At 40.3% G+C, this 25284-nt stretch overlaps 1 protein-coding gene across 1 annotated transcript in view; it reads right to left on the reverse strand.

Annotated features, from left to right (window-relative positions):
• Nucleotides 1-25284, reverse strand: part of LOC306888386 (NACHT and WD repeat domain-containing protein 2-like) — a gene marked incomplete at both ends in the record, with an annotated part of 77972 nt that overhangs the window by 8866 nt on the left and 43822 nt on the right. Inside the window, 3 exons of the mRNA XM_079446630.1 lie at nucleotides 2504-2654; nucleotides 5372-5575; nucleotides 15854-15970. Coding sequence (XP_079302756.1) covers nucleotides 2504-2654; nucleotides 5372-5575; nucleotides 15854-15970 — 472 coding nt within the window. The remainder of the gene's footprint in view (nucleotides 1-2503; nucleotides 2655-5371; nucleotides 5576-15853; nucleotides 15971-25284) is intronic.

Below are 25284 nucleotides of genomic sequence, written 5' to 3' on the forward strand. Positions count from 1 at the left end.
TCTGTGGCCTTCCGACCGATAGCCACCAGACGTCGCCTCTCCATCATATTGACTCTCACACCACACCACTGTTGCACTTCACCCACGAACTACAATTCCCATCATCCATTGAACTGACGACACATATACAGCTGATTGCACTAATCACGCTCACACCTGAGAACTATCACACAATCACACACTCTACTTAAACCATGGACTTCCTCTTCCTCTCTGCCGAGTAATGTCCTGCGTATTCTGTTAACCTTTCTGTGTGTATGTCTAGCTCTGAGTCTGGTTCTGCGTATAACCCTCTCCAAGTGTTAGCTGCCTTACTGAGCCATTCTGTGTTTTGTAAGTCTAAGTTTAGTTTGTTTTGTTTATAGTCTCGTTTCCTGTTTTCTGCCCGTGTTTCCTGGATTAACCCTTTGCCTTGCCCTCTGGACTCTGTTTGTACCTCTCTTGGACTACTGCTCGTGTACCTGGATTATCTCTCTGCCTTGCCCTACTGGATATTGTTCGCCGATCGTCGACCCACGCTTGCCCTAGGATTACTCTTGTCTTGCCCGTACCATACCTGTTTGCCATTGTTTGACGCTGCCTGTTTATTGACTGTTTATTAATAAAAGCTTGCACATGGATCCTCACGTCTTGTTCACCACGTTACAACGAGATTATTTTGTCGAGATTTTATGTTGAGGGAACGACATCCATTTCTCGTGCATAAACAAACCTACGTGACCATAGAAACCCGGGATTATCAGGGATTCATTAATAGTTTATTTTGAATAATGAAATTATTATATTAATTATTATAGAAATTATTACATAATTAAATTATTATATTGACCATAGGCTACCAGACTGTAGACAATTGCGCGCGAATGTAACCAGCCTTTGAATTATCACAAATAGGCTAAATGTTACATAAAGTACATAAAAGAAAATAGACCTACAAGAAAACATTTTTATCCATCGGTCTTACTAGCTGTGTGTGTCCATTAACTGATCATCTTTTTCCTTAATATTTGTATATTATTTATTATTATATTATTATTAGCCAATTATTATATTTTTATATTCGTTTTTCCCCTTCATTTCGATCTCTTTACATAACGTTCTGACCAGTTTTGTAAATAAGCCTACTGTAAATGCTCGACATAAAGCTTTGATTATGCTCACTGGAATTTATAGCCAATATTTATTTATTTTTTCCCCCTGCAAATGAATAATTATTAATATTATAACCTACTGCTTAGTGTTTTGTTGAGGAATGAATCATTCACATAGTTTCATTTGTAAATGAAAACACAACACACTAATTTATCATCATGCACTGTCATAAATAGCCTACAATCATAAAGTATTGGCATAATTGTATAATATTGGCATAATAAATATACGGTAGCAAATAGCATAATTATACAGAATGTTAATTAGGTAAAGAGATACACAAATTGAAAGGGGAAATAATAAAATATTATATATAAATATAGCCCCAACAAGTGAATATAACCTAATAATAATAATAATATACAAATATTAAATGAAATGTTTAATATTAATAAAAATGTTTTATCTGTATCTGATAATCCCGGGTTGTTATAGTCAAGTAGGTTTGTTTATGCATTAAATACAACATAATATCACGTTCCCACAAGTTAATATGATGTTCACACAAATTAATATCTCGTGCCCACGACAAAACTAAGTGAACCGAAGACAACCCCTCCCGGGCACCGTAATTTTGCGCTTGAAATAGCTGCAATTATTGTTGCTAGGAGGGGCACCGCAGAGAACAGAGAGAGTGTGGTAGAAGGGAGAGGATTTTTCCACACGTATCAATTTATTTTGAAAGAACACATTATCCGAACATATCGTTTGCCAAGTTATTTTTAAATTGCTTCAGTAAATAAAATACGACTTAGAACTCTCATCTAGGAGTCACGCAATGCCAGGTCTATCAAAACTGTTGCAACTTACAACAGTTCGAGAGTCGAAAGTCGAGGTTCGAATCGAAAGTCTTCATTTTTTGGCCTCCGGCTCTTTTCAACATACTGTGGCTTATTTATTTCTTTATTGTTTATTCGCTACTATGTTAATTTGCGCTGCACTTGGTATATTGCCTTGGTCGATATGTAAATAAGATGTTGTGTCTGTGTTCTTTAATTTGCACATTAGTAAATCACCTGCAGAAATTTCCACGCCCATCGGTGCTGTTTTGGGATGGGGCTCTCGCGCTAATTTGCCCTGTTTAGTAAAACTGGCCCCAAGTATCAAGTCATTTTAGGCATTTGGATGGGGACCTTCAGCTCAGTGGAAAATAAGTTGACCACAATGATTTAAAAGTACCATTAGTATATTTACATATACAGTCAATGTTGATACTTATAGAAGTTGCAATGTACTGTAAAACACATTGCAAACCCACTCAGGCATTTAAAACCATGCCAAAAAAAAATAACACTAAACATTTATTAGCTGTGAGCTCAGTCATTACTGTAAATATAACTATAGAGTTTACCCGAGCAAAGAAATTTCTTGGCTTGACCGCTCTTCATGGTCCCCTTCTCCTGCAGCTGTAAAACAGAGGTTCTGAAGATCCTCTTGATTTCCTCTGAGACTGCCCTCCAAGCCTTGTCGTTCTTCGATTTTGCTACGCTGCTTGACTCCATCTGTGGGGTAAAAGCACACATGGAGTCATCCAATTTTTCAAGGTTCTATTATTTGTATGTTGGCCTTTTAAACCAATAAAAAAACCTACATTACATCTTGTAATAACCACCCGTGTTTAATACATTAATATGTATTAAATTACATTTAATTACCGTGTTTTTACATTAATAACCACTTCCACCAAAAAGCCGTAACAAATGCATTAGCACTTTTTGGTTTAACCTTAATGCTAGATGCAGGTAGCACAGCTAGCATAGTTTTAATCTTGTTCTAGCACAAACTGCATTGAGGGTTTGTATTAGTACTTGACTTCAGGTGCCGTCAAATTTATCATGGTTCGGCAAATTTACACTATTTCCAAATCCAGCTATTTCAATCAGAATCCATGTGATCATGAATTTCAAGAACATGACTAATTTTGATAACTATTTTGCTATTTTTATTTTTAGAATCAACTGCAAAGTAGAAAGAGAGAGAGAGAGAGAGAGAGAGAGAGAGAGAGAGAGAGAGAGAGAGGAGGCATCAGGACTGCTACATCACAGCTCCAACATTATTTTAGTTTTCTACTTTATTAATAACCACTAAATAATGACTGAATTATGGATTTTTTATGGACTAATGCACTTACATGACTATCCACTATCCACCCTATTTTAATGTAAGAGGAGGCACGAGCATTTTTTACTTGAATGTGCCAGTTATTTTAGCTGCATAGTGATAGTCCATTATGGAGCTTGATATTGCAAACTGGTATTTGTTGTCACATTTTAATGTATCATTGTAATCATAAATACTGTAGCACAGATAGTTTTAGTTTACTGCATGCTTTTAAAAAACCTTAAGTTATTCACCTATAGCAGCTAATGAGTCTCGCACATTCACAAGAAATAGATTACTTCTTAAATAGCTTACTTAAAAATAAGATGAATTAGATATGGATTTAAAAAATAATAATTTTTTATATAAAATAAAAAATATTTTATAAAGCACTTGTAAAATCTCTAGCTGATACAGTACAGTATAACTAGAGAAAAATATATTAATTTTTTTTAAACATATTGACATGAAAAATATATTAATACAGTTCCACGAGATTTTATATTGACTTTTCCAAGTCATGCCTAGAAATGTGAAAGTTCCTAATATTTCCTTGACTACAGGAACTCGATGTAGAGGGATGTCAAAAGGAGTCCAATTTACCAGAGTTCACCCAACAATACTAATGACTCTGTCTGCTTGAACAGAGAAAGAGAAAGCAGACACCACACTGTGTTACTGAAGTAATATTTTAAGAAGTGTTTGTCATGAACCCAGTCACCTACCAAAGCGAAAGAGGACAGAAGGAGAGAGAGAGAGAGAGAGAGAGAGAGAGAGATCAGTGGGTGTTTCTGCTGAGTGCAGGTAGAAACCCTGCTGCTTTTCTCATTTTAGTCCAACAGAGACCCTCAGCTTCACAGACGCTTCCTCAATTTGCAGCCACTCTGCGTTACAACCTGATTTATACAACACTATATGATCTGAGTATGTGTACGGGTGACAGAAAGTGAAACAGAATTTGTGTGTGTGTAAGAAAGGAAGAGAGAGCCCCAGTAAGGTTTAATGAAAGAAAAATCTGAATTTATGAAGCTTAATAAACTCTACAGGCAGTGAACAGTGTTCTCTCTCGGGCCTGTCATTTCTACAGTGCTCCTTATAAAACAGCAACAGCACCGGTCAGCCGCTGACATTTACAGGTTGTTCCTGTGTGTGCGGGACAGGTCAGGTCTGCTGGAAGCTGAACGTAATCCTGGATGCCCTCTCATGTGCGTCAAAAGCAGTGGCGTGTACTAGACTTCTGAAATAAAGTGATAAAGTCTCCTGTCTGGGTTCTGGTGTTATTATTCTAATTTAAATTCATGTTACAATTGGGACAATCATCAACCAATACTATAAATGAGACATTTTTTGCATCTGTATGCCTGCCCACTGTAAATTGGAATTTAGCCTGCCCTGTATCCAATGATTAAATCATAATTTGTTCAATTGCTATTCAACTGAAAAATGTAAAATTCTTTTTAAATTGTAATAATGAAGAAATAACAATATTTTTTGACACTACTGTTCAACAGTTTGGGGTTCAAAAGTTATTTTTTTATTCAGAAAGTATGCATAAGATTGCCCAAAAGAGACAGTGAAAGCTAAATATTTATATTTTAAATATATGCTATTCAAATTCACTTTCTCCTCATCAAAGAAAAATGAAAAAAAAAAGTATCATGGTTTCAACAAAAATGTTAAACTGCACAACCGTCTTCAGCTCTAATAATAATAAGAAATGTTACTGTCACAAATCACATTTTAAAATAAAATGAAATAAAGTTATTTTAAAGTCTAATAATGTTTCATAATATTACTGTTTTACTGTATTTATGATAAAAACAATTGTACCCTTGGTGAGCATAAGAGACTTCTTTTGAAAATATTAAAAAGCTTACAGACCCCTAACTTTTGAATGGTAATGGTATATGGTATGTAACACTGAACACTTGTATATATAAACACTGTGAAATTTGGAAACCAGCATTTTGTACTTTGTAGCTAATTCCATTCATACCTTGTACTTTGGAATTAGCTATACATCTAATTATAAAGAAAGATATTTATTGTTTCTAAACACTAAAGTCTTAAAAGATATCCCAGTTCTTCAAACATATTCTTTCCTTCCTGCTCTACTTACAGAGTTCTGGTAGTTCTTCAGCATCTCAACTTTTGGTTTTAGGTAGTAGGCAGGCGGGACTGAGTTCTCATCCCGACAATACCACTCCTCCAAGATCCGTGTGTCTAGTCCCGCCTCCACCGCTGCATCCAAAATCATCTCAAACTCAGCCGACTCGACCTCTCCCGGGACCCGAATGCTGCCGTACTTCTCTCCAACGAGCCCCTGGGAAAGAGGGAGAAACTTTATTTACACCTTAATCTTATCACAACGTATCATAAAAGCAGAAATAAATAAAGAGGAAGAGAGAAACACAAAGGGCTGTTACACTGTGCATAACCTTGGTTATTGTCTTTTTAAAATCTTTAAAAAGGCCACTTTTAACCCTTGGTAAATCAACAGTTTACACTTGTTATTTTGAATGTTAGCACTGCTTTAAACCCTGGTTTATGACAATCTCTAATATTTTGCCGTTCCTGTCACAAGCGGTATTCTGGTTTGCATATTATGAGGTCGATAACATTGAGTGGACATTGCAAACTGACCTCATAAATATGCAAATAAGAACATTAACCCAGTTTACAAGTGAACAGTAAGAAATCTTTAAACCTGGGATTCAATATTAAGACAGGATAAAGTGTGAACAGTGTGAAACCAGGGTTAATAATTTCAAATGAGATATGTCAAAATGATCAATTAAGGTTTATACAAAGAAAAAACTGAATTTGAAGAAATTAAAGAAAAAGACAAGAAAAGAAAACAGTCCACATGCCATTTAACGTCGCAAGATTGTAATGAATTCACAAAAATACAGTAAAGGCTGTTAGCTTCAGAGCATACCACTGCCAACCTTTCTTTCTTTTCCAAGCTATTTAGCTACTCCTGCGTGATTGTTGTCCGTGCCGCTGAGATTAGAAAGCCAATTCGCTACGTTTGCCAGTGTCATTGTGTCCACAAGCCCATAACCGCCAGTGGCACAGCATTCAAATTGTGCTGGATAAACCTATAGACTAATGATCTGGCCCTTCTTCAAAAACATATACATTAGAAACTTGCAAGAGATGAGACATCGTTTATGGGATACCATGGTCTCTGATTAAAGAGGAGTGGCAGAATCCAATGAGAAATTCTTCGCTTTGGCTTATATCTCTACTGAAATTGTAGGTTTCCTACAGGACAAATGTGACAGTGGTGCTGTGAGATGATTTATGTGACAGCTAATTCAGTATTTTTTAATGGCTACTGGGGTGAACTTTTAATGCTTTGCTTACCCGACCTTTACATAATTGTGCATCTATCTGTCTCGCTCTTCCTCTGTCATTTTAGCTCAGATATTCTCTCTTTTTTGTCCCTCAAATTCTTTCCAACTCCTTCCTACACAGAGAAAGATACATTATTCCTGTGAGCTTTATAGCTCCAGTGTTTAGTGCACAGTACTGAGGAGTATTAGGACTATGAAACTCTGCCAGCTAGATTAAGAATGAGGGTGACGAGCCAAAACCCATCTCTCTCTCTCGCCTTCTGCTTCTTCATACTACTCTTATAAGCAAAGGTGATAATATATATATATATATATATATATATATATATATATATATAAACTTAACCTTCCTAATACATTAAAAATATTTTTTAACTAAAGCCACATTGTATTTGATAAATATTTTCCCAGTGAATCTGCAAAAACAGTGTTACAGTGTTATTACCGTGTTATTACTACATTTAACCCTTTTAATGAAACAAACTGAGGAATTTTTTGACTTCAGCAAAACCACTGTGATGCAAGAAAACGACTTATTGCAATATCCATGAAAATTGTATATGAGAATTACTAGAATCAGCTCCACTGAAAGAGTTGACTTAATTAAGGAACAGTCCACTCAAAAAGGACAATTCTTCTAAACTATAACGAAAAAAAAGGAAAAACTATGAAAGCAGCAATTGTTTGCTTACCAACATTTTTCAAATTATCTTCTTTTGTGTTCAGCAGAAAGAAGAAATTAAAGCATATTTGGATGAACTATTCCTTTAAACTCCTCAAAAATAGCCCACATTTTTTAAACCTACATATTCTCTTTCTAACAAAACAAGATCCGAACAACATCAATATTACTCTCATATATTTTTAAACAAAATATATTCTTTTAACAAAAAAGAGATATGTGTAATGCATAAAACTCAGAAGAAACAGTAATCCCAAACCAATACAACCTTAGCAGGCAACACTAAAGAAATCTATAAATATTAAAAACAGCTTTGTAAAGCCATTATTGATTTCCTCTGATAGATGTGGGTGCATGTTTCTGTGTGTGTGTGTGCAAATTCCACATAATCACACACATCCTGAGCACCAGAATGAAACCCTGAAAAGAAAAAAAAAAACCTAGGTATCATCCAGCTCAGACATACACACTCTTCAGCCTCCAGCAATTCTAAACATGTCAGAAAATCATTTGGTTCCAATTTCAGTCTTCTCAATTTCATGAACTCTCATCACATTGGATGTGGAAGATGAGCTACACTTTACTATTCACCCGGTGTAACTCTGAATCTTTTTGACCTGTAATACATTTTTTTGGACATCCCTTTTTGTGAGGATCCTCCTCCACCAAGCTTTAATTTGGGGTTTTAACCAGTTGTGAAAACAGCGACAAATTATATACGAAATATAAAAAAGAATATATGTTGAATAATTGATGCTTTCTTAAAAAAAACCAAAGGAGGTTCCAGCTGATGTCTTTGTCACAGCCTCAGACAGTGGATAACAGGAATAGAGAGACTGTGAAAAACGAGTGTTAGGGTGTCAGTGTGGAGATATGTCCCCTTGGCAGTTGAGACACACACACTCACAAAAACATCTGTCTCATGACAAAAATGTCTCATGTTTTATCACGCGGGGCTCAGAGACACCTCCGCTGCCATGAAATCTGCTGCTGCTTAGGACACACACTATTATCTGCACCCCTGGGCGTGAAGAACAACAAGGTGTGTGTAAGAGAGAAATAGAGAGCGAGTCTGTAAAATGACCCTATAGTACCATCTGAGTTGCTATACTGTTCCTCTGAGATGGTTTGCTTGGTCTACTTACAGATAAGCCAGTGTTTTTCCTTAAGCATGGACAAAACAAGAGTATATAGAGAATATTCCGTACGTTTAGACCATAAACATTCAGTATCAGTGAAACCAAGCACTCTGGCTGTGTGCAGTGAGACACAGTCCCTTGATATTGTGCCACACTTTGATGACACATGAACAGGTACTAGAATAAACAGACACTTTGAAGTTGTATTAAGAGTGTGTGTCATAGCGCCTTCATTTTTTCATCCACTCCTCTGTTGTTCTGCGGCTCTGTCACTATTCTCTTGTTTCTTCCCTTCTAGCTCTTTCTGCCCATCTCTCTCTATGTCGCTTTCTCTGCCCCAGGCTGTGTGACAGTGAGTTTCAGCTGCTGTCTCCTCTTGCAAGAGCTTTGATGTCTGTCTTACTTTTACTATCCTAGGAAGCCATAAGCTCAGAACATTGTGGGAAGTGGAGAGTGTGGGGAGTGTAGTTCAGAATTAATTCATCTTTGAGGAATGTCATGTTCATTGTTTAGGAATGTTTTTTTCTTTTTGAGATTTGGGGCTCAAATGCAGTTTTACAATTAAATGAAGCACACTGTAAATACATGGGAGACCCATGTAAATTAAATTCTCCTACATTTTTTATATTTTTGATGTACACTATCATTCAGAAGTTTGGTAAGATCTCTTAGTCTCTTATGCTTATCTAGGCTGCACTTATTTGATAAAAAAAACATTGAAATCAGTAAAATCAATTTGACATTTTTAAATATTTCTAAAATTGAAAATAACTGTTTTCTGTTTTAATATACTTCAAAATGTAATTTATTCCTGTTATGGCAAAGCTAAGTTTTCTCCACTAATCCAGTCTTTATTGTCACATGATCCTTCAGACATATGCTGATCTGTTTTCCAAGAAACATTTTGTATTATTATCAATGTTAAAAGAAGAACAGCATTTATTTGAAACAGAAATCATTTGTAACATGACAAATATCTTTACTGTCTCTTTTAAAAACATCCTTTCTGAATTAAAAAAAAAAAACGCCAAATTTTTGAACAGTGTATTGTATATATTTGCAGTGTGGGGAAGGTTACTTTGGAAATGTAATAGGTTACAGATTACAAGTTACCCTATTTAAAATGCAATAAGTAGTGTTGCGATGATTCCGTGGCGAAGATGGTTCGCGGCCAACCCTAGCCCGCTACCTGAGAATGTGGCAAGCCCGCTTGCCTGAGGATATGGCAAGCCTGCCGGTTCTTGCCCTGGAGCTCCTGGATTTGGCGATACCCCCTGAATTCTCGGCTCCTGTCCACTCACCAGAGCCCGCTCCTCGACAGCGCCCTCCTGTGCCTGCTCCACGCCAACGCTTTCCTGTTCCCGCTCTTAATAAGCATTCCCCAGTGCTCGTTTCTCCAGAGCCAGTCCCTCCAGTGCCCACTTCTCCAGGGCCAGTCTCTCCAGTGCCCAATTCTCCAGGGCGAGTCCCTCCTGTGTTTATGCTAACAGAGCGCCCCCAGGAAATAGCGCTTCACGAGCGCCCCCAGGAATTAGCGCTGCCTGAGCGCCCTGCAGTGCCTGCTCCTCGCAAGTGCCCTCCAGTGCCTGCCCCTCGCAAGTGCCCTCTAGTGCCTGCTCCTCGCAAGTGCCCTCTAGTGCCTGCCCCTCGCAAGTGCCCACCAGTGCCTGCTCCTCGCAAGAGCTCTCCTGCGTCTCCGCTGGTTCCGTCCAGCTCTCCTGTGTCTCCGCTGGTCCCGTCCAGCTCTTCTACGTCTCCGCTGGTCCCGTCCAGCTCTCCTGCGTCTCCGCTGGTTCTGTCCAGCTCTCCTGCGTCTCCGCTGGTTCCGTCCAGCTCCGCACTTCAAGAGCGCCCCCAAGTGTCCGCGCTTCAAGAGTGCCCCCAAGTGCCCGCTCCTTCAGAGCGCCCTCAAGTGCCCGCTCCTCCAGAGCGCCCCACAGAGCCCGCTCCTCCTCAATGGTTTCCTGAGGGGAACTTCCCCAAGAAATTCTTTTGGGGGGAGGGGGGGGGGGGGGGGGGGGGGGGGCATATAGCCACGGCCTGTGTGGCCAGGCCTAGGGCCAAGGCCACGGAGCTCCCTGATCCGCCATGGCCGTCCAAGCTCCCTGACCCGCCATGGCCTCCCAAGTCTCCAGTCCCGCCATGGTCTCCCGAGTCCCCAGTCCTGCCATGGCCTCCCGAGTCTCCAGTTCCGCCATGGTATCCCGAGTCTCCAGTCCCGCCATGGTCTCCCAAGTCTCCAGGTCCGCCATGGCCTCCCTCGTCTCCTGATCCGCCCTGGAGGCTTCCCTCGTCTCCTCCCTGTCCTGGACATGCTCCAGCCTCCAGGGCGCCCGCCCCCCGATAACTGTTACGTGTCTGTTTCTGTTTAGTTCTCTTTTGCCCTTATTTGGTTCTTCCTGTTCTTGTTTCCTGTCATTAGTTAATCATCGTTCATCCTCATCACCTTTGTTATATGAATTATCTTGTTTCCTCATTTGGTCGATCCCTTTATAAGTCCTGAGTTCTCCCCTTGTCTTTTGTCAGATCTCGAGTTAAGTTAATGTAAAGTGTGTTGATGCTGTTTAATAAAGAATACTCCTTTTCGTTTACTCCTTCGGCGTGCGCTTTACTACAACCACTACACGCATAACAATAACAGGAAACATTGGCATCTAACAATGCCTTTGGAAATAACTTAAAAAGTAAAGCATATACATAAAACAGTTGTTGAATAAGCATGTGTCCTATTCTTTGTCCTAAACTCCTGAAACGCTGGTGTCTCATATTTTAGAGTGGTCAATCAAAAACAGGCAAAACAAATGAATTTTATTCAACACACCCTAGATTTTTACAGCAAATATTCAGATGTAATCCGCTAACGGATTACAGTTACATTTCTTTGTAATTGAATTATGTAACGTTGTTACATGTAACTAGTTATTCCCCAACACTGTAATGAGCCTGAAAAAGCTAACAAACTGAAAATGAATGTAGCTGATGTAGAACGTACTTTAAAATCTAATTTTCGTTTAAATGCTACCAGTTTCAGCAGCCCTGCTGTCTGTTTTCATATTAATTTAAGTGTTTCTCTCAATCTCTCTCTCTGTTTTACGTTTCTACCCATCTCTGCCTGTCACACTTAGATTAAACAATTCCAATCTGCCTAGAGACCTTCTCTGGAGACACACCAGCACATGTAACCCAGAACTGTCAACCGCAAACCCGCTCACTCGTACTCTCTCTGTCGTGCTCTGATCAAAGCCTCATTTTGACTCTAAAATAGACCCAAATACATGTATCTCCATGCAATGACACAACACAGCACAACATCACTGAACTTCACGGAGGAAATCCCACATATAGATCAAAAGCTCACAGAGCTCCAAGTGTGTCAGGGCTTGCTTTTACTTGCACTCCAAACCATGAGGTCCAAAGGGATTGGTCTTTGAACTCAAGTCTGCTTTGGGCTGTCCAAAGGGGTTTAAGGGGGAATACTGTTTTTTTTTTCTCTACAAAACTGACCTCCATTCTTTCTCTTATGAGATAATGAAGTGCTCTTTGGGAAAAGCCAGCAAAGTTTCTAGGAAACTTGTCACTAACTACTGAAAGTGCACAAGTCAGAAAGACTTACCCATATGTCTCTCTGGCAAAGGAGATGAGTTTAGCTCATTTTAACTAGACCACTGAGAAAAGTGGCCTGGATCTTTCCTGCTCTACTTAAAGGTGAAGTGTGTAATTTTTCAGTGTAACATACTTTCTCCTATTCCAACGTAAGCAATGTTGTAAGAAGCTATTTTTTATACAGATGTAAGAAGCTATTTGTAGGTTGGTTTTGGCAAAAACTGTAAAAAGGGAGAATTGACAAGACATACAGTATAATTAACTAACATTAGAATTAACTTGGTCTCCAAATTGGAAACTTGTGAACACCACAAGCCTTTAGGTCTGTATGAATGTAATTTAAACACTAACATTAAATTTTTGAAAGAAATTAATACTTTGCAAGGACGCATTAAGTTGATCAATAGTCACAGCCAAGACTTTTACATTGTTATGGTGATTTCTGTTTCAAATAATTGCTGTTCTCTTAAAAGAATCCAGAAAATAAATGCAGCACCGTTTCCACAAAAATATTAAGCAACTGTTTTCAACACTGATAATGAGTGTTTCTTGAGCACCAAATCAGCATATTAGAATGATCTGAATGGCTGTTGAAAATTCAGCTGTCTCATTACAGGAGTAAATTATGCTTTAACATACATTAAAAATAAAACGGTTGTAATAAATTGTAATAATATTTCACAATATAACTGTTTTTACTCTATTTTTGATCAAATAAATTAAACCTTGATGAACATAGACTTCTTACAATCTTACAGACCTCAAACTTTTAATCAGTAATGTATAACTAATGTCTTGACATAAAACATATTCAATTACAAATATATTAAATGAACTGTCCTGCAACAGGCATAACAAACAGAACATGTCCAACTTATGACAAATAGGGGGAAGCTTTTTTAAAACAGTTATTGTATTATTATATGAATCATCTTTGATGAAAAGCCTGACCAAGGGCTCACATGAGCACTATTTTTAACAAAAAGAAAAACTCTTTTCATTTTACATGCCAAAAAGGAGGGCTTTGTATACCGAAGCACAACCTGACAGCTAATGCTAATGCAGGAAAGAGAAAGGCTAATAGGGTGAAAGTAGTCTCTGCCCTACATGGATGGAGGTCATACACTTCATATAATTTACTAAGAGAGAAAGACAATGAGAGAGTGAGGGAATGAGAGAGAGATGAGGGTGAGAGGACGAGGACAGAGAGGAGGATTAAGTGAAAGAATAGACACAAATAAGAGTGAAAGAAGAGGTGAAATGGACACTAGAGCACTGAATGTAGAGGTGAAGGTGGGAGACAGATGGAGGTGTGAAGTGGAAGAGAGAGATGAAGATAGAAACCTCTCGAAGGATGAGAGTGAGAGAGAAGAGATGGTTGAGAAGACAATTAAAGATTGCTTCAAGGGCAAAGAGAGTCAGGACTTAAATGAAAAGTTTGGTTTAGGAAATAAAGCAGACTGAAAGAAATCCAAAGAATATAAGCAAACTAGATTAAAAATGTGATTTGCCACTCATGTAAAACTCACTGCCACGATGCCAGAGGGGTATGGGTACTTAAAACCACATACGCAGGTAGGCAAAAAGACACGTAATCGTACTATATACAATAGCCATTGTGAATACGCCACCTATTTGCCGCACATACATACACAGTCCTGTTAACACTAACACAAATGTTGGCCACAAAAATTTAGTTGCATGCGGAAAAAAAAAGAAGTAAAATGCAAATTCACTTTCTAACAGTAGGTGGAGCTTTTAAAAAAAGCAAAAATACTCTGGATTAGAAAGTATGCAATTTTCTGTTTCTGACGCTTGATTGTCACAGAGAAGTAAACAAGTCAAACAGTATTTGCATGTTTTCAAGCAGGCGTTCAGGTTTTTGTGTTCACTGTGGTGTAATATAAAACAACAAACAAGTAAAAAAGTACAGCGTCAAGACAGAGACGTTCTAGATTCTTCATAAAATCAATCTCCCTCCACACCTGAGAACTGATTCTGAACCCTCAGCACACACACACACACACACACACGCACGCACGCACACACACAAACACACACACGTTTGTTTTTGTGAAAAGTGGGGACATCCCATAGGCGTAATGGTTTTTATACTGTACAAACTGTATGTGCTATTGCCCTACACCTACCCTACACCTGAACTTAGATCAGACTCTTTTCATGACACTGTTTGTCATGTGCTGTGCTGCAGTTATATATTTCTGAAGTGTGAGATATACAGTATATATGCCTTTCAAAAGTTTGGGATCAGCAAGATTAATGTTCTTTAAAGAAGTATCTTTTGCTCATTAAGGCTGCATTTATTTGATCAAAAATAGAGGAAAAAACTGTAATATTGTGAAATATTTTCTAACAATATGTCTTTACCATAACTTTTTATCAAATTAATACACCCTTGCTGAATAAAAGTATTCATTTTTTTTAATTCTTTAAAAAAATGTACTGATCCCAAACGGCAGTATAGGGCTGGTAACAATTTAGTATAGGGACCAATTCTCACTATTAACTAGTTGCGTATTAGCTTGCCTATTAATAACATATTGGCTGTTTATTAGTACTTATAAAGCACATATTCTGCATGACCGTATTGTACATCCCTAATCCTACCCAATACCTAAATTTAACAACTACCTTACTAACAATTAATAAACAGCAAATTAGTAGTTTATTGAGGCAAAATTCATAGTTAATATTTTGTTAATAGCCAGAATTGGACCTTAAAATAAAGTGTGACTGTAAGGTTTTGAGAGAGTTATGCAACTATTGAATAATTGCTCTCCATCAGTTACAAACACAAAACACTTATATTCGAATAGAAATTCCACCATTCAAAATCTGACAGTGATGATGTCACGGATATTTTTATACTTATTAATTTTCTTTACACTGCAAAAGTAAAACAAAAGAGAGAGAGGCTGCCTTTATCTATTTATCAATCTATACTGAATACTAATACTAGTAGTCAATCGATATGGATTTTTTGTTGGCCGATATGTTAGAGAGCAGGGTGGTCCATATAAAGCTGATACATGTGAGTAAGCAACACATGCATAATGCATTAATCTAATTCAATTAAATTTATTTTGCAAAATATTTAATAAAATAATTGGTAACACTTTATTTTAGGGTCTCTTAACTACTTGCTTATTAGCATGCATATTACTACAATATTAGCCATTAAGTACATATTAATGTCTTATTCTGCATGACCTTATTCTACATCCCTAATCCTACCCAATACCTAAACAACTACCTTACTAACTATTAATAAGCAGCAAATTAGGAATTTATGGAGGGAAAAGTCGTAGTTAATAGTGAATAAGTGTTACCAAAGTGTTACCAAATAATTTTACATAATTTGAAAATGAATCTTGATATTTTAATTAATCTGTAATATATATATATATATATATATATATATATATATATATATATATATATTTTTTTTTTTTTTTTTTTTTTTTTTTTTTTTTTTTTTTACTTTAGATACTTCTTCTTGATTCCGTAATAAAGAAAGATAAAGAAATGGTAAAAAAACATTAATAAAGAAAAACCCTAAATTCTATGTGGAAATAAAAAAATTAAAATCCTGCTTCTGGCCAAACAGAAAAAAACCCCAAAAAATATTTCGGTTAATGCAGATTATTAAAAACTGCCAAATATAGGCCAATATTTTGGTTATGGAGATATATTTGTAGACCACTTATTACTACCAATGTCTCTCTCTCTATATATTTGGGATTTACAACAGAGTTGCTTGTTAATTAATGGTGTGATGAAATGTCATATATACCCACAACAAAGCATGGACCGGCTGAAGTCTTCAGACATTCTTCCAGTAATTTCATCCGTAGTCTCTGCAGCTCTGGACTGCCCCACTCCTCTGGATCAATTCCCCAGTACAGGTCCACCACCTGGAAAACACACATACACAAATACTTAACACACCACTGAAATATATACACACACTGATGAATACAACTTCCAGTTGGTACTTATAAGGTTCGAATAAATGTGCTTTTAGTACATTCTTTATTCAACTCAAAGGAGAAGTTTAGTGGAATGTTTTCTTTCTTTCTTTCTTTCTTTCTTTCTTAAATATTTATTTTTGCTGTTTTATGCCTTTATTTTGATAGGACAGTAAGTTGACAGGAAGCAAAGAGGGATGGGACAGGGAAAAGTCCATAAACCGGAATTCGAACTCAGGATGTCCAAAGCGCAATATGTGGGCATGCTCCTCACGACTCGGCGCCAACAGTTTAGTGGAATGTTCCGGTTACTTTTTTTCTTACAATGAAAAAAGAACTGCCACAGGATTCATAGAGGCACTTGAAGAATAAAATTTTATAAGACCTATATATCAACACCCTTAACTAAAGCCTAATTCTTTTTTATTACTAAGTAAGGAAGATCTAGGGAGTAATGAATGCCTGGGAGAGTATGAATTTCCACACTCTTTCAGCACACATTAGCACTTTAAAAGGAACCACAGGGAGAGGGATGAGGGAAGAGACAGAAAGAGAGAGAGAATGAGAGAAAGGAAGAGAGCAACGTAACAAGAGCAATGCTGAGAATGTGTTCCTGCAGTCAGCTAAATGCTGCACTCACGCTGGGACACATTAAACTGCTTACTGCTCACAATTAAGAGTCTCTAATAATTTTGAGTGTGCTTTCAGAATCACTACAATAGTTTGAGTCTGACTGCACATATGTACTGTATGTACAGCAACAGCATAATAACCTCACACAGAGCCATCCAAAAGGTTTGTCCTGTATATTGATTGTTATCAGAATCAGAATCAGAAAGATTATGAAGAACAATATGCCAGCTGCCCTACTGTTTTGATTAAATTAGTTGAAATTTCTCCACATACAATCACCCCCACCACCCCCCAACAAACCAGGTTAGAAGGATATTTGGGGGGATTTCAACAGTTAGCACTTTATTCATTTTAAATACCATACTTTCTTTTGGTAAAATTTGTAACCGAGATGCCATTAAACTTGTAATACTCATTTTGATAGTTTAAAAACCCCATAATACTACTAACAAACAAAGTGATTTCTGGTGCACATTCTTTTCAGTCACTATTTGGCAAACAGTCCGACAGAAATTTCCTACTTAAAATTATGGTAACCTACTGTTTAAAAGTTAAAATTTTAATTGAAATTAAGTTTAAATGGATAAAAAGTTACATTAAATATTAAACTACTGTTCTTCTGAACTTTCTACATCAAAAAATCATTAAAAAATCTTCAAAGCCTTCACAATAATATTAAGCAGCACAATTGTATTCAACAAGAATAATAAATGTTTTTTGAGCACCAAATCAGCATATTAGTAGGCTATGCTTTCTGAAGGATCATGTGACACTGAAGACTGAAGTAATGGCTGCTGAAAATTCAGCTTTTCCATCACCTGAATAAATTACAATTTAAAATATATTAAATCAGAAAACCAACAGATTGTATGATACATTATATCTGCCAGCATGACTGAGTTTAGGTTAGTTTAGTTTATTTAGTTTACTCAACAGGGACCATGCCCAACACAGCTGTTGTGCCAGAGTTTGTTATAAAGCTAATTTGCTATCTGCACTCCCTGGACAATACAACATAAAAGTACAGCAGTACAATACAATAAAAAAAGCTTAAATGTGCATACAATATATCACATATTATATTCCACATAAAAGATCACTGAGAGCCACAGTCCTGCAGTGTTTCACTGTAACCCTTATCAAACACACCTGAACAAGCTAATCAAGGTCTAAAGGTGCGTTCATGTGTATCGTAATAACAAACTTCTAAAAAGTGTTCACGTCCTTGTGGGAGTTTTCTGGAGTTAGGTATAAAGAGGTCGGAGCCAGCTCCAAATGGGTGGGATTTGTAATATTGTCTACACCAAACCCAACCCTAAACCTACCCTCTCCCAACCTACTTGCAGCGTAAATCCCTCCCACTTGCAGGTCTCTGGGCTGCAGCGATACATACTTGTACCACGTGACCGCTGCACCTCACATGGAAACAGAGAAAAATGGCGGTGCTTTCAAAGAAACCATTATTGCTCTAAAAAAGGGGAAAATAGATACTATAATGTACTATAATATAAAAACATATTATGTAAATGTTCATATTGTTATTATTTTGTTGTTGTTTGTTTAGGTTAGCAATATTTATTGCCGTCATTCATAATGACAACAAACAAATGGTTTGTAATTATTTTTTACCTGACACGGTTTCTGTGTTCTGCAATATTTAGCAGTAGCATACAATTGTAATGCTATGTGTTTTACAGCTGCCAGTAACATTTTTACACATTCGCAGGTTCATTTTGTTGACTGTCGCTATAGAAACATATAATCCCCAGTCCGAGGACGTGAACAGTACAGAGTTGAACTTCACGTGCTGTCATCTCGGAATTACGGTAATTACGACATGCCGTGAACGCAGCATAAGGGTCACTAGAAAGCTACAGGCAGATGCCTTTTCATCAAGGCTGGAGCAAAACTCTGCAGGACTGTGGCTCTCCAGGATCGACGCTGACCACCCCTGAGATCACTGATCACATAATTGATGTGTCTTAAGCCTTATTTTAATTTGTTTACTCAGGACCACTTTCACCAAAGGATTTATTAGCAAATGGAAAACTTGTCAAAGATTGTCAGCATGATCCCGTTCTGGGCAAAAACTCTCCGCCTGTCCATACAGCCTTGCCTGGATAGAGTGCAGCAACACTGTTTCCCCCTGTGGCGTTATAGAACAGCTTCAGCAGAATAATTTTTAACATAGGCTAAAACAGATCATTGCATAATAAACACTGATTTATAATACAACAACTGTGCTTCATTATACAAGAGACTATATCTAAAATGAGGAACAATCACATCAAGAAGGAAAATAATACAATTCCAGATTTGCTTAATGGATGGAGCTTAAGTGATCAAGAAAGGAGCTGTCAGATGGTGGAGGAGCTGGGGATGGAGAGCAGTAATGAGCGCAGTGTGGCACGATAGGAGCAGCTGAAATGTAGCTGAAAAGGCAACTTAAATAAAAATGCAGACTGCTATGTGTTAAATTCCTGTAGGTAAACACGGATGCGAGCTTGACTGACCTGGCCTACCTGAACTGATGCTATGCTTCATTTTTAAATAATATACTTGGTGTTTCTATCTGCCTAAAAAACACACGGACAGATGCATTTACACATATACATACTCTTGTACCCACAAACCAAAAATGACGGAGGAACAAGAGACTGAGGGAGTAAAATTGCTTGTGTCTTTGTGTGTGTGTGTGTGTAGCAATAGACTTAATGAAGAGAGACAGGACATTTCCTCAGCACCAGTATGGCAGCACACAGGAATATCCCTGGACACATTTGTCAGAATCAGTGTCACTGGTGCAGATAATTCAAACGGCAAACACGCTGCAGGGGGAATCTCTCTCTGCTGCACGCATGCGAGCGTGTGTATGCTGAAGGACTGGGGATCCGTAATCAAGTATGTGTTTCTGTGTGTGTGCTGATCACATCTGTTCAGTGTGTGAGTATGAGTGTGATTAGTTTAGTTTGATGTTGATTTAATGTGTCTATGCTGGTCACGTCTTTCTCGTTCTCACAATCTCAAGCAAGTCCAATAAAATTCTGATGTCATTCACATTGTGGTAGCTCTTTAGGACCCCAAACACATTTCTTTTGCTCAGCTGGCAAAAACCAAGCCACTGTGAGTCCTGCCATCCTCCCAGACTTCATTTATCAAATACAATCATGGCTTCCATCCAAGAGCACATAAAGCACAAGAGACTGCCTACATAATGTGAGCTCTACACTAAACCTCTCTATGCTAATCAAACTTCTAAGAAGAGAGAAATACTTCATATGAAAAATGTCAAGCTTTTTATATATACGTTATAATGTTGAAAAGGAAAATTCATGCCAAATTGTCTGTAAGGGAAAAAAAGTATTGGTAAAATTTTACAATAAAGACCATTTTTTTAAACATTATTAGTTCATGTCCTAATATACAACATTAGCATTTAGCATAGCATAGCATTAGCATTAGCAAACAGAATTTACTACTGCACTGTAAAATAATTCAGATAAAATAGCTCCACTGTTTTGTGTCAATTTAAATTTGTATATTCCTCATAGGCCAATACATTTGTGAAGGCAGCTACAGATTTCTTGTTCAGCAACTTTTCCAAGTAGTAACAGAGTTATTTTTTTCTGAAGAAGGAATTATTTTACTAAGCAGAGATATATGTGATATAGATTTAAAAGGTTTAACACAGATGTCAATATCGCAATAATTGACACCAACTTCAAGAATGGTGACAATCAACAAATGTAAAAAGATGAGCTCTTAACATCACAACATAACAGTAATTACATTTCTTAGTATTTGTTACTCAAAAGCTCCCTTAAACTGGAAAATATATAGGTATTTATTTTATTTTCAATTTATATTTTTTCATTCATAATAATGTTTATTCAAAATAATTCATAGTAACAAATCAGTATATGTAAATATTAACATGAATCTATATTATTAAAACCACTGTTAACTGTTTATAATAGCTAGATGAACAAATTGAGCCTTAACGGAAGGTGATACCAGTGTATTCATTTATTTATAGTGTCATTACGTGAAGTGACATAGTGCCAAGTATGGTGACCCATACTCGGAATTCGTGCTCTGCATTTAACCCATCCAACATACACACACACAGCAGTGAACACACACACACCGCGAACACACACCCGGAGCAGTGGGCAGCCATTTTATGCTGCGGCGCCCGGGGAGCAGTTGGGGGTTCGGTGCCTTGCTCAAGGGCACCTCAGTCGTGGTATTGAGGGTGGAGAGAGCGCTGGACATTCACTCCCCCAACCTGCAATCCCTGCCGGCCCAAGACTTGAACCCGCAACCTTTGGATTACGAGTCCGACTCTCTAACCATTAGGCCATGACTTCCCTTCCTATTAATTTTCGCATTCTGAGGTTTTGACAGGTTTTACATATACACTATTACTGGTCTATTAAAAGAAATCAACCAATCAACCACTCAATCAATCAATCAATCAATCAATCCTCACGATGCAAATTAAAATTGGGGTATATACTGGTCTTGATGTCCAAATGCAAATAGACAAGTGCACCAAGACACGAGTAAGTCAGCAGAAAGCATTACAGATGTTTACATACAGAGACAAATCAGGATAAATGCATGCAAGATCATGCATGTAAACACACTCATTGACCTTCTACATTGTCATCAGGTGTAAGAACGTCTCGGTTACGTATGTAACCCTCGTTCCCTGAAGGAGGGAACGGAGACGTCACGTTGGATGACCGACGAAATTGGGATCTCGCCAGAGAGTCCAATCCACATCGAGTGTAACTAAACGAGCCAATGGACATTGGCATGCGATCATTGCATTCAGCTTCCGCTGATCACAGCGTGAGCATAAGAGGCAGCAGGTGCACCGCATTAATTCATGCTTTCGCTGAGGAGCTGAGCCGGTGACCCGGCAGCTCAGCGGTGGTACAGCAACTGTGGCGACGGGACGTGACGTCTCCGTTCCCTCCTTCAGGGAACGAGGGTTACATACGTAACCGAGACGTTCCCTTTCAGTCAGTCACGCCGAGTCACGTCGGATGACCGACGAAATTGGGATCCCTACCAAAGCGCCACAGAAGCTGCCCGTTCCAGTGCCCTGTGTAGGCCTCCTGATCCTTCCTATAAGGCAGACGATAGGACCAGGCTCTACACAGAGAAGGTCAACTACTGTTGTTCCTTGAGCAACCCACCAGTAGGACTTGGATAACACTGGGAAACATGCCCTTCCACTTGGAAGAGGCTCCCTGCGGAGTCACCTCCTCCCAGAGGGGGTTACGTGACATTTAGACATGTGAAGTAACCCCGTAGGGCCCTATAGCACATGGAATCTCTGAGATGGCTTAGGCTGCATCATTAGAGATGGCAGAACGTGGTCACACGGCTCTAATAAGCATACCGTGGGATACACATATGGGATCCCGACAGGGTCTCTCATATGGGCACTAGCCTCACACCAGATTTCAAGAATTCATTGGCTGAAAGGCCTGGCACCGGACATTCCGCCACGTGCTGGAGGACTCGACAGGGTTTGCCTGGTAAGGAACTCTCTGGAGAATTTGGCGTAAGGACACCGCAAGCCGACTCTGAGCCGGGCCTCTCAGTGCCACCACCCCTTTGAGGTGAGAACACAGGAGGAAACCGGTTCGACACGTAGGCTATAAAACCTAGCGAATGTGTTGGGAGTCGCCCAACCCGCAGCTCTACAGATGTCTGCTAGTGAGGCACCACGAGCCATCGCCCAGGACGATGCAACACCCCTAGTGGAGTGAGCACGCAACCTGAGCGGGCAGGGCACACCTTGTGCTTCATAGGCCAAGGTGATGGCATCCACTATCCAGTGGCCCATCCTCTGCTTGGAGACAGCCTTCCCCTTCTGCTGTCCTCCGTAACAGACAAAGAGCTGTTCTGAGGTTTTGAAGCTCTGAGTTCTATCCACGTACTGTCGTAGTGCGCGTACAGGACAGAGCAAAGCTAGGGCTGGGTCTGCCTCCTCCAGGGGCAACGCTTGCAAGTTCACTACTACCCCTTTTCCATCAAAGCAGTTCCAGGTGCTAGTTCAGAGCCAGTGCTATAGCCGGTTCTTAGTTGGTTCGACTGGCAAGCCCTTTAAGAACCGGTTGCTTTTCCACAAGCTAGAGAGCCAATACAGAGCCAGGTCTTACGTCACTGAATACGTTTCATGTTTCGGATCACTAGCGCGGCACAACAGGCATCTGTACAAAGCATCAGCGCCACGCAGATCGATCGATCGGCACACAACACACTAAAGCACCGCGAGAGTGATCCAAAAGCATAAAGAGCCGTCTGCTTTCCAGTCACTCCCGCAGCACCCCGATATGCCTCGCACCAACCGGTCCGCGCAGCGCCGATCTATCCCGGACAAGCCTAAACAAACTATCAGCAATGGGGACGTGGCGTTGCTATTGATGTTCATGGCTTTGCGAACCTACATCGGCATCCAAACACGGCGAATCAAACGTGTTAGCGTTTAGCTGCTATTTCAAATATGGCGGTCCAAGTTTCTGTTCGTCTTGTTGGTCACGGTAACCCTGCCCCCAGCCCCTGATGCAAGCGGTTCTTTCTTCTAGCCCAGCAATGTTGTGGTGCTACTTACGAACTGCTTTTACTGGTTCGGAGCTGGTGCTTTGGATGTCGAAAAACAAAGAACCGGTTTGAAACTCCGAACTCAGAACTCGGCTCTGGCTCCGAACCAGCACTGGAACTGCCTTGGTGGAAAAGGGGTATACCTGGTCCCTAAAGGGAGTGGTAGGAACCTTAGGCACATAGCCGGGCCGGGGCCTAATTGTGTTGCACTGGAGTCAGTCGGCCCAAACTCAAGGCACGATTCGTCGACCGAAAATGCCTGCAGGTCCCCCACCCTCTTGATCGAGGCCAATGCAGTCAGTAGTAGGGTTTTCATAGAGAGAAACTTCAACTCGACTGACTGCAAAGGCTCAAAGGGGGCAGTTTGTCGGGTTCTTAGCACCAATGCCAAATCCCAAGAGGGTAGGGAGGGAGGCCTAGGAGGATTTAACCTCCTGGCCCCCCTAAGAAACCCGACAACCAGATAGTGCTTCCCCACCGACTTCCCCTCTACGGGGTCGTGGCGAGCGGAAATGGCAGCAACATAAACCTTAAGGGTGGAGGGGGACAGCCTACGCTCCAACCCTTGCTGCAAAAAGGAAAGCACGGCTCTGATCGAACATCTCCGGGGGTCCTCATGGTGAGAGGAACACCAATCAACGAACAGGTTCCACTTCAGAGCATAGTCCCGTCTTGTGGACGGTGCACGTGCTGAAGCGATAGAGAGTGCTACCTCCTGGGGTAGGTCACCTAGAACCTCTGCGTCCCATGTAGGGACCATACGTGGAGTTTCCACAGGTCGAGACGTGGGTGCCACAGGGTGCCCCGTCTCTGAGAAAGCAGATCCTTCCACAGAGGAATCGGCCAGGGAGGGGCTGTCGCGAGTAGTGCTTCTTGGAGCCAATATGGAGCCACTAACAAGACCTGCTCCTTGTCCTCCCTGATCTTGCACAGTGTCTGTGCTAGTAGGCTCACTGGGGGGAACGCATATTTGCGCAGGCCCTGGGGCCAGCTGTGCGCCAGTGCATCCGTGCCGAGCATTGCCTCGGTTAGAGAGTAGAACCACTGGCAGTGGGTGGTTTCCGGAGATGCAAACAGGTCTACCTGAGCAACTCCGAACCGACTCCGAATCAACTGGCCCACCTGGGGATGGAGTCTCCACTCCCCTGGAAGTGCTGCTCAAGACAGCTCGTCAGCTGCCCGATTGAACACTCCTGGGATGTGGATGGCACGAAGGGACCTCAGATGCTTCTGACTCCAGAGGAGGAGGTGGCGGGCGAGTTGCGACATGCGACGGGAGCGTAAACTGCCTTGCCGGTTGATATACGCAACGGTTGCATTGTTGTCCGTACGGACCAGAAAGTCCTTGCCCTGAAGGCGCCCTCTGAGGCGGCTCAAGGCAAGGTGTACTGCCAGCAGCTTGAGGCAATTGATATGCCGACGCAGTTGGGGACCTGTCCAAACCCTGACACTGCGTGCCCGTTGTACGTGGCTCCCCAGCCGGTGGCCAAGGCATCTGTGAATACCACAGCATGCCTGGATACCTGCTCCAGGGCCACTCCTGCCCGAAGGAATGAGGGATCTGACAATGGGCTGAAGGTTTTGTGGCAGGCATGTGTAATCTGAACCCGGTGAGTATCGCGTTTCCACGCCCACCTCGGGATTCGGCCATGGAGCCAGTGTTGAAGCGGTCTCTGTAAAACCCCGACCTCATATCGGCTGGAGGGACCGGCTCTATCGCGTCCTTCGCCAGCAGTACTGCGATTTCCGCACGCAAGACAGGGGCATCGACGGCCTTGATTGAAGTGAACCGTATGCCCCTGAACTTGGGGGGACGCCGGGCGAACTGAATCGCGTAGCCGAGACGGACTGGGGAGCGCTAGCCAGGCTCCGAGAGACCGTGCCAGCGGGGCCACCGACGTACCCGCGGAGGGGCAGCAAGGTGGAACACAGGGACCTGCCCTGGAGCCTGTGACGGCCTGGCCTGTGACGGCAGGGTCTGGGTGTGTAGTGTAACACTCACCTGA

The sequence above is a fragment of the Barbus barbus genome, assembly GCF_936440315.1.
Source record: "Barbus barbus genome assembly, chromosome: 2".
Lineage (NCBI taxonomy): Eukaryota > Metazoa > Chordata > Actinopteri > Cypriniformes > Cyprinidae > Barbus > Barbus barbus.